Genomic DNA, 10,184 nt, shown 5'->3' on the forward strand with positions numbered 1-10,184 from the left:
CCACCACGAAAAAGTTAGACGGTCACCTACTGGATACGGTTGCACGTCATTACCGGAGAACAAAGGAACAAAGAAAAAAAAAATAGTAACCAATCGTGTTGGTCAGCCCAGTGATTCTTGTCTTCCAAGTCAAGTGACTACTAGTCTTCACTGTTAGGACCAAGTTGCTTACCCAGGTCGTGTCGAGCAGGGATAAAGGGGGGGGGGTTGGGAAGCATCATGCGGCGCCAGCCGCTACCCCGTTTCGTTCATACTGCAGCCAGCCCAAAGGGAAAACCGGATAGCTAGCGTAGCTAACGGGACCCCGTCGTGTTGCACAGGAATTTTCTGGGAAGGTGAACGATGGACTGTCTTGTGATCACACACACCAAAAGGCGAGGGCGCGGCCAATAAGGGACCAAAGAAGGCCAAAAACAGAAAAAAAAAGTCCAACACAACTCACATGTGCTGGGCTCGACTTTGTTGGTCTGGACTCGCGGAGGGAGCCCTTTCCCCCTCTCCCTTCTCTCGAGAGAACAAACAAGTTCTGCTACCCAACAGAAACACCAGTCAAGGGGTATATCGGCTATTTGCCAGGCATCACGGCTCTAACTACATCCAATAGTTCACATGCAGAAAGGGTCCAGAGACAGGAGGAAAGGGGGCGCGCAGTACAATTTCAAGGTCTCTCTGCTCGCCCACGTGTCATCATCCCAAAGCCATCATCCTGGCTGCTCGTGATCATTAAGGCAGCCCCCGCCCCCGATCCCGAACAAGTCCCAGCCACTCATCCAATGCAAAGAACACGACGAGAGAGAGAGAGAAGTGAACCAGACATAAAGCGAGAATGTATCGAATCGGGCCGCACTGGACCAAAGAGAAACAAGGCAAGAAACCAGGAGTCGACCCTCATACATGGGACAAACACAGCTTGTTTCAGACAGAACAGAAGTAGCTCATTGGAAATGACAAAATAATCCCACCAATGCTAGCAGCCTGCCCTGAGGAAGTCTGCGCAAATAGAGATGTCCACTCTGAGGGTCCCCGAGGGAGGGGAAAAAAAAGGCCCATGTACTAAGGTCAGTTCGGTAGAATGGGAATAAGTAGAAAGTAAATGACGATACAAAGCCGGTAAAAAAAAAAGGGACCCTCGATATGTGCCTCCATGTCTCCTCGGCATCAGCCAGCCAACACCCAAAAAAAAAGCAAATTTCGCTAACAAGCCCAATGACAACCCAAAAATATACTCAGAAGCTGAACAAAAATCGCGAGTAAGAGATGGCGGTTGTAGGAAGGAACCAGTCAAACTTCGAAACCCGCCGCCTTCAAAGAGGCCCAGGTTCGCCGCCACCGCACCGAATCCGGTGTCTGATGAGCCGAAAACCAAAGTGACCGAGAGAGTCGTCAACCCGATAATCGTGTGCGGCATCAATGGCGTTAGGGGTATCAATGAAAGATTCGGTGAGAGACGAAAAGATCGTAAATGGAAAGCGAGCAAACCGGACGGCGGGAGAGAGGGGAGAAGGGGGAAAGGAGAAGATGAATAGAAGCGAGAAGAAGAGAAATTGCAAGGTATCATAAGAAAGAAAAGAGATTGAGCGAAACATAAACCTTCCCCGAACTCCTCTATTCCCGAAACTGATACCCTCCCCCCCATTGGGCGGTCCGGGTGCTGCAAGCAGACTAACCGCCTCCCCTAAGAGCAATTTGCCTTCCCATCGACCGTACACGATGTTTAAAACATGTTAAGAAAGAGGAGCCGAGAAAGTGAAGGGTTATTTCCACCCAAGGAGAGAAACGGACGGGGGTGGGGGTTTCTCAACGATCGCCGAGCGCACAGAGTCGAATAACTTTTCTCCAGGACGAGGCCGGCATCAAGGCCGCTAGTTGCCGAACCATGACGACCGATTGTTCCAGCGTCGCCCTGCCCGGTCCGTGACCCGCTGTTGCGTGCTAACTCACTGCGGCTGATTGGTCCACCACTGCCCCGGAGTAGCCTGCTGCTGCGACCAGGCTTGCGTAACCGCCGGCGCTTGCGGACTCTGTTGCATGTACTGCCGCGGTGTCTGATCCGCGGGATACATTCCCTGCGTTGCGGCGGGGCCGTACCCCTGGCCCATACTCGGCATCCCCGAGTACGACAAGCCGCCCGGCTGGACCGGCCCTGAAGCGCTCGAGTGCCGCATCTGCGGAGCGGGAGACTGCTGCGGGTGGGGAGACGGCTGAGACTGGGTCGTGTAGGCCGAGTAGCCGTGCTGAGGGGTCTGCGGCGTAGGGGGCCACATCTGGTTTTGCGAGTAGCTGTAGTTTTGCTGCGTGGTATGCGGCAGGGTTCCGGTGGAGCCTGAAGACGGATACGTTGGTCTCGATGTGCTCTGAGCCGGGTTGTGGGCCATACCTCTGAGCGTATTTTGGCCAACGGGATTCTGCGCGTGGATGGGCTGCGAGTAGGGAGCAGCCGTCATCATAATGGGGCTCTGATTCGGAACGATGCCGGGTTGCTGCAGGTTGGTAGTGGTGGCGTGGGGTGCCGTGCCGGCGCGGCTAGTCGGCACGGTAGCATCGGTCGAGCTGACCGACTGGCTCAGCGTGGTGGGAGGGGGTTGCTCGTGCGGTCTCCGCCAGATGCTCTGCATGTAGTCGCTGCGCATGTCTCGCTGCTGGTTAACAGACCGGTTGAACTCGGCCGCGTGGTGAGCTTGGGCATGCAACTCTGAGACGGGCGACGGCTGGATCCGATCCTGGTAGGGCGGTCCCGTGATCTCCTGCCGTGGGCCCGTCTTCAGAATGCTCGAGTAGTCCCGGCTCCGGGTATCGTTATACTCTGGTCCTAGTGTTATCACAGGCATTCTGGTCGAGCTTCCCGGCGGACCTCCAAGCATACCTGGTTGAACGAGCTGCGGCTGAGGCCCCCCACCGAACTGGCCGGGGTTGGTACTGTAAACAATCTCGCCATGGGGGGCTCCGAGAAGCGATGCGTTGTGGTTCGCCTCGGCCTCGCGTGCCTTGGACGCTCCGGGTCGTTTCTCCCCGGCCGGGTCATTCTCGGTGAAGCCTTGCTTGCGCGCCTTAGTCTCCCAGTAGTCGTCGCGAACCCTCCTCCCGTTGACAATGACCCGGCTCCCGAACTGCCGGAACATGCTCCTTGCCGTCACGATGGCGATCTGGCGCGACCGGTACGAGAAGGGTAGGATTTCCTGGTTCACCAAATCGTCCTTCTCGACCTGGTTGGCGATAATCTTGTACAGCGACCTGTTCTTGTTGAAGAGCAGGTAAGAATCCCGGTAGCCGAGAACACGGGCGCATTCGGTGGCGAGCATGAAGAGCTTGTCTCCGCGGTTCGGAACGTGGAAGGTCCGGCAACGGTATTCGCGGTTTCCTGTGAGCTGGCCATTGGGCAGGACCTTCTTCTCGCCAGCCTCGTCAATCTCGCGCGGGAGGTACTCGTCCCCTCCCGGTCCGAGCTGGTCCGTCGTGTGATCGCGCACCGTCGGAAGCGCCTTCAGCGTCGACTTTGTCGGGGTCGACTTGGGCGGCGAGGTTTGGGGGGGCGCATACGTGGGCGTCTGAGCAGGTAAGGGTGTGTTCTGGCTCTGGGGTGTTTGTGGCGGGATCGTCTGAGGGGTGGGCGGGAGAGGGGGCAGAGCTGCCGGGGCGGCGGCCTCCGGGGCGCCCCCGGATGTTCTGGGCTTCATCGGTCTTCCTCTCTTCCTCGGCTTGTCACCACCTAGATGCACCAGACAACGTCGTCAGCCTGTGATCGCGGCATCCTACACGCCGGGGGGGAAGGGGAGGGAAAAGGGGGGAGGGGGGTTGCACAGTCGGGAGGGTGCAACTGGAGAGGGGCTCGACGCGCGTGTCGGAAAAATCTCAACGGCACCGAGACCGACGCGCACAACGTACCGTCATCACCAGCCGAGCCGGGAGGCCCAGCGTCCCCGAAATTGTCGGGGGAGCGGCTGCGCTTGACGCCTCGAGGGGCGGGATCGATCAGGTCTGTGTGAGATGAGCGATCAGCATGGCGCCAAGCGATATGCGGGGCAGGAAGCCCCAGACGCGCGTCGCGCGCAATCCATAGTGCAGAAGACGAGGCGACGGCATGATTCGCGGTTGGAGATCAATTACAGGCGCCTCGGGTAATGAAAGACAGAGAGCAAAAGAGAGCCGGTAGTATTGAGCCAGGCAGCGAACTAGGCTTGATGGTCCCAGTCGCGGCTCGAGACGCAGCGGACGGGAAGGAAAGATAGAAGCTGACCGCGGACGGCGGATCGCGGAACCCCCCCGAACGAGGTCCGGCGCGGTGACGGGGGCGCGCCCTGCGAGTCGCGCAATGCCGCAAAGCGACCTATACCCCGGGGCATCGGGAAGGGGGCGAAGGAAGAAAAACAACGGTCTCAGCGACGCACCTGTGTTAAGCGCGGCGGGATTGATTGTTGCACTATCGGCGCCGTTGGGCTGTGCGGCGTACATCAGTGCCGTCGACGTTGACCACGCTGATGGGTCTGCGAAACGACGTGTCCTGATATAGTTGGGCTGTGCTTGGAAGAGGAGGAGAGGAGGAGGGGCGACACAGCCAAAAGCAAGCCCGTCAGAGCTCCTCAGATGTCTGGTGTGTGGAATGCACGGGCGCGCTGGGTGGTGCGGACAAGGAATGTTTCGTGCATATGGTTGGCGCGAATCCACACACGACTTGCTGCTTCCCAGGAAGACTGGGGAGATCGGGATTGGAAGGCGTAACGGGTTAAACTGGAACGATATAATGATAAAAAAAGAGAAAAGGTTTCCGGGATGCGGGAGCAGGCAGGATACACTTTCCCTCTTGATTTGTCGCCTCCTCCCTTTTTACTCGTCGACTTCCCTGCTGGCTGGGACTTTCAGGTTTGGAGAATCGTTTCTCGCGTCGGCTTTAGTTCTGCCACGGTCGGCGTGTCTGTATGTATGTATGTACAGAGTGGGAAAGCTCCCGGCTTCCTTTCAGGTTGCATCTTGCAAACTGGGCCACTCTGCCTGCAGGAGGCACGCGGGGACCGCGCTAGCCCTGTCTAGGCAATGGCTTGGCGCCCGCCCACCGAGCGACGGCAAGGTAGAGCGGGGTGAGCTTGCCTTCTCATCTCCCAATGCGAACGGCCGCCGCGGCGTTATCATTTACACGAGCTGCGGCAACACCAATTTGGACAGCAGGCTCGTCATCCTGAAGCCGATAGATAGACCGCGGCGACAGACTGGAAGCCCGCTGCAATCTCGAACCATTCTCACAACCCCCCCCCCCGGCTTCTTGGTCGCGAATGAAATCCGAAATATCCTCTCAAAGGCCCTCCTTCTAAAAGCTCGAGAAGCATTACATTCACTCGAGTACGGAAAGCATGCATTTCCTTCACCCTTCGTCCTGGATCCCTAGTCTTGATGCACACCCTGAGGTGTGGGCGTAGGTGAGGTACTCAGGTTGCTTTGCGCTGCAATCTGTCGTCCAGCTGAGATGGATACAAAGTTACGCCTCTCCGTCCACGAATACCAGGATGCTCTGCGGCGCGTCCTGCTGGGGTCTTCTCCCTTCGGATCGCTGTGTGGATCCTCCCAGCGGAATCCTGCGCACGAGGTGGAAGGGGCGGGACGGCTCCCTGGGTCTCCCCGTTTTGGGGACGGGTTATCTTTAGTTAGGTAGCTGGGAACGACGTCGTCATACAGTGCATCACTAGAATAAGCTGGGCGTGAGCAAATACCCGTCAGCAACGTGAGGCCTCGAGATTAACGGATATTCTCCTTTGTGTTTTTGTCTTCGATGGCATTGTTTCAGGCATTGAGAGCCCGTGGGACACTGTAGATATTTCGAGGGCGCGTTACGAGAAGTTAACGGAAGGCATCCCGCACGTCTTGCCAGCCTTGACGTGATCAAAGTTTACGGGGCCGTTACGGATACTCTACGCGGTCCGTCATTTGCTCCATCGAAATTGAATCACGGCATGGGGTGTATTAAACACAGGGCGGGGCAAAGCCTGGGTCCGACGAGATTCACGCGGAGCCTTGCTCGAAGCCCAGGCGTCTGTTGCTCGTGCCGAGGTACCCCCGCGTGAGGACAAGGCTTGTTACGGTGTCATCGGAATCGAAGAAGATGACTGGCTTGATGGCGGTTGTGACTAATTAATCCGAGAGACCGGTTTGTCCAGGCCGGAAGGCTGGCTTTACGAGAGCAAGATCTTCCCATGATGCCTGCAACAATCGAGGCGAATCATCGAGCTGGAAGCCCACCCGCAGGGAACACTTGAAGTGAGCCGTTCCTCAAGTTGCCGTCTCTCCTCCGAAGGTTAGGTCGGTCGGGACTGGTTGTATGCACATACTCTGGAGACACAGGTACCCATCTACCTGCGAAAGGTATTGTTTTGCGGCGACAGCTCAATCGAAAGCGATCAATCACTGGTGCGGATCGATGGGAAGGATGGTTTGTGCTGAGCATGCTCTGCTGTGGGAAGAGCACATACAACCCAGCTCCCACTGCATCAAGCATGGTTGAGCCAGCCAGCTGCCCCCGCGATTCAGTAAGCCGTCGTTCCGCATTTGCGTCAGCGATACGGTGACTTCCCAGTTCAAGAGGACAGGAGCACGAACTTCCCGCATGTCCCAACTGCCTGGTGAGATGCACGACGGGGCGCTCGTGCGACGTTCACAAGCGGGCGTGGCAAGTCCAGTCCAAAGAGCGTCTTCCAGAAGCCAAGCAGCACCTTTGCAGGCAGGCCAGCGCTTTTCATCATTGGCTGTGTGGGTGTCGGGTTGTCTCATCTGCAAGGTAGAGAGATGTACGGATTATGCACCTTGCTTCCATGTTTCTACACTCGGTCCCCAGGCAGAAGGGAATGTCTCGGGGAGTTCTCAAGGGGGTAATGTGCCCGTGCACTTTCCAACACATACCCGGGAAACTCACCGGTAATGGTTCAGGAGGCAATGCTGACGGGAAAGATGACTTCGCCCTCAGATTGCAGCGCATGCCGATGAGGAAGTCGCGAACCGCCCAGGCTCCGGAGAAAACGCAACCAGCTGCAAGTGAGCGAGGATGTTAACCGCAGGGACCAAGCCCAATCAGCTTACAAGTACCCGATAGCTCGGCGCCCCGGGGGAACGCCAACCGATAAAAATAGGTATAGTACCTAGTATTTAGCTACCCCTCATTCACAGTTAACTGCAAGCCTCAGGTCTCTTCCGTACAGGACGGTTTGCGCCAGCCCACGGCAATTTGTCGGCACTCAATAAGCGGTCTCCGGTCTCCTACGCTGGAGTCATTCGCTGCCGCATACGACGAGGCCGACTTAGCTTGGAGTCATGTTGCACCGCATGGATTTGAGATGAGGTCAGACTGCAGTTGGATGCGACATGTCGAAACCGCTGGGGACCATTTGCTCCTCTTACCCGAGTCCAGAGCATCTCGGTCGTAGTATCTGGATCACATGAAAGATCACCTTGTGACTATCCCATGGCGACCCTACTCCCATTATATGTACCGACAGCCGTTTTGGGCTGCGCACAAAAAAACAACGCTTCCGTAACGGATACCTTTTCTTATCGCGCCGACGTGATGTATTCTAAGATTGGGAGTGATGTAAAGGGCAGTCTTCCGGCCGATGGTTGCATCGATCTTGATATGGAGATTTTCCTTCAGAGGTTGATCCCCACTCGTATGCTAAAGCTCGCAACTTAGCACAGGTTCACGACGGCTCGTCAGCTGCCAGTATTGTCTCGCCCGCCCTTGTTTGATTGGCCGCTCGCTCGGCGATCCGGAGCGAAGATGACGCCACGGCTGAGACTTTGCGAAGTGCGCGGCTCGCCTGATGAAGTGTGGAGTGTCCATCTGCCCTAGATGCTATAGAATGGACAGGAATTCGTACACGAATCCCATGTTCAATATTCCGTTCGTCTTCTGGCTTTGTGGGAAGCTTCATGCAATCGAAGGAGAATGACGATAACCCGGACCTCCCGAAGCTGATCGGCTCAAGTCAGCCGGCCTTATTGAAAGCTGCACTCGGCTCCAGCCCTTTCCTGTCTGGGCTCGTCAATCTCCCTCTGTGAGGTGAGATAATCACTCACTACACTACTTTCTGAGCGTCCAAAACCGGGTCGAAACTGAAATGCTCACTGAAGTGAGCCCGAACGGACACGACGCGTAAGTGTGCTTAAACGCGACGAGGCCTGCCACAAGTCTTTTCAAGAGAGGCAGAGCGCGAACCCTCCAGCTTGGCATGCAGATGCGCTCTTCGAGTTCGGTTGTATAGTTCCTCTCCCAGAGTGTATCTCATACTTACTCTGTAGTGAACCGCAACTCCACCACTCCACAGCCCGCGCTTGGTTATCCAACATTTGCCAACGCAACTTCTTTCCAGCACTGCGGAGAGCATACTTGGCAGGGCATGCTCATTTGTGTTCTAAGGTCAGGGAACTGGGGCGACAGAGTTCAATCAAATGCAACGTCGCGCCATGTGACGCGAAGGGCAACACGCCTCTCGTGCCGCAACCTCTGTCGGAGAATCCGGGGAGAGCTAGGAATGCGAGTACTGCGTAGTGTAATCCGTAGAGAGATGGTGTGCGTAAGGACCATGCAGGAGGGGGCGGGTAGCCCTCCCAAGTGCAGCCATGAGGTGGGGAGGGTGACAGGTGGGGCGCAAGACCAGACCGGACCAGGGTGTAAGCGAGGGTGTGCAACGGTTGGTTGGTCGGCCTGCAGTTGCTGCACTGACACACGGGCCAGTAATGAGATGCAAATCATGAAAACCAACCTTTTCAATCAATTCTCCCACCCCAGTCCCGTTTTTTTTTTCAGCCACCCCCCCTTCTTCCTCAGACACCCGGAGTCTTTTACGAAATACTACTCCGTATGTGTATGTATGTATGTATGTATGTATGTACTGTACATACCTTACGTACACCAGGAGTTTGCTGCGTACGGATGTCGAGTCCACCGTGCTCACTCGTCAGCAGGGCGAGAACCGCGAACAGGCAGGCTCACGGTCTTGGGTGCACTATCGTGCAGCTCGCGATGTCTACCGCTTCTCTCCCGTCTCTTACCGGGCCTTGCTACGTCCCTAAGGGACCAAACCAAGGTTTTCTTTTCGAGATTAGAAACCAGAGATTCGCGATTCATAGTTCGAGATGCAAGTGTACCGAAAGTAAATACACACGCGCCTCGATTGTGCATGGCCGCCGAAGCTGCACCCATTCCCCCCCCCCCCTCTCCCCCGGCGCTCCCCTCCTTCTTCCTCCTCCCCTCTCCAGACTGCTTGCTTTTGCAGCTGTCAATCCAGCACCAGGCGGCCCCTTCCCGCTCATGCAGCAGGTGAAGGTGGAGGTCCCAGCCGCTCTTCATTTAGATGCTGTGGCCTCCACCACACACACATCTCACTCTCGGCTCGGAGAATCCGCTCACACCACCTAGCGTACCCGCTTCCGCGGGCTCATGTAAGTCATCCGCTGGTCGACACCATCTCGGTCTGGCCCAACCCACCTGCAGTAGGGATCATCTGCCGGAGCTGCCTCCCTCCCTGGGTCCAGGCGTGTGTGCAATACACCAGAGAAAAAAAAGCCCCTATGCTCTCAGGGAGGTCACACCCTGGTGATCGTGCAACGGCCATGGCCGGGCCCACGGATCTGCGCTACCACAACGCGCCTACTCCCGTGCCACCCAGTCTCCGCAGGGCGCTACAATGGATACTCTGCACTCCACGGTGGTGGGTAGCGTACCACAATACGCAGTACTAGAGTAGGACGCCGCTCTGTTGCTGTGTAGTGTAGTGGACGAAATATACATAGGAATACTATATCTGTGCAGGAGATTGGTAGGTTTTCCCATGGGTCAACTCTGCGCGAGCCCCAGAACCAAGGCTTGCTCTTTCCAGGAAACGGCTGTGGGACTCATCTGGCGGGCGCTAAGGAATGCAACGCCCATCACGCGCACGATACGGCCTCCACTTTCGCATGGCCTCTGGGCATCCTATTACATAGTGCTCTGGGTAGAAGGTATGTTGTCATGCATATCAGGTATCTTACGGGCGGTTGGTGGATTACTGAGATCTGGTGGGAAGTGGGCACAAAACGGTGTATTTTCGCGGCTGGAATAGGGCACCCGCAATACATGGTGCGTTTTTCCTGGCGAAACAGAGCGAGGCCCACGCGATAAAGAGGGATGGAGGGAGAAAGAGGGGAAGGATAGAACATCAAAAACAAGG

General features: G+C 56.5%; 1 protein-coding gene across 1 annotated transcript; it reads right to left on the minus strand.

Annotated features, from left to right (window-relative positions):
• Positions 1–1,937: 1,937 nt before the first annotated feature.
• Positions 1,938–4,449, minus strand: MYCTH_42359 (uncharacterized protein; the record flags this gene model as incomplete). Its single annotated transcript, XM_003659327.1, has 3 exons — positions 1,938–3,706; positions 3,883–3,975; positions 4,386–4,449. The coding sequence occupies 3 exons, from the start codon at positions 4,447–4,449 to the stop codon at positions 1,938–1,940; spliced, it is 1,926 nt and encodes a 641-aa protein (XP_003659375.1).
• Positions 4,450–10,184: the final 5,735 nt, after the last annotated feature.

The sequence above is a fragment of the Thermothelomyces thermophilus genome, chromosome 1 (assembly GCF_000226095.1).
Source record: "Thermothelomyces thermophilus ATCC 42464 chromosome 1, complete sequence".
NCBI lineage: Eukaryota > Fungi > Ascomycota > Sordariomycetes > Sordariales > Chaetomiaceae > Thermothelomyces > Thermothelomyces thermophilus.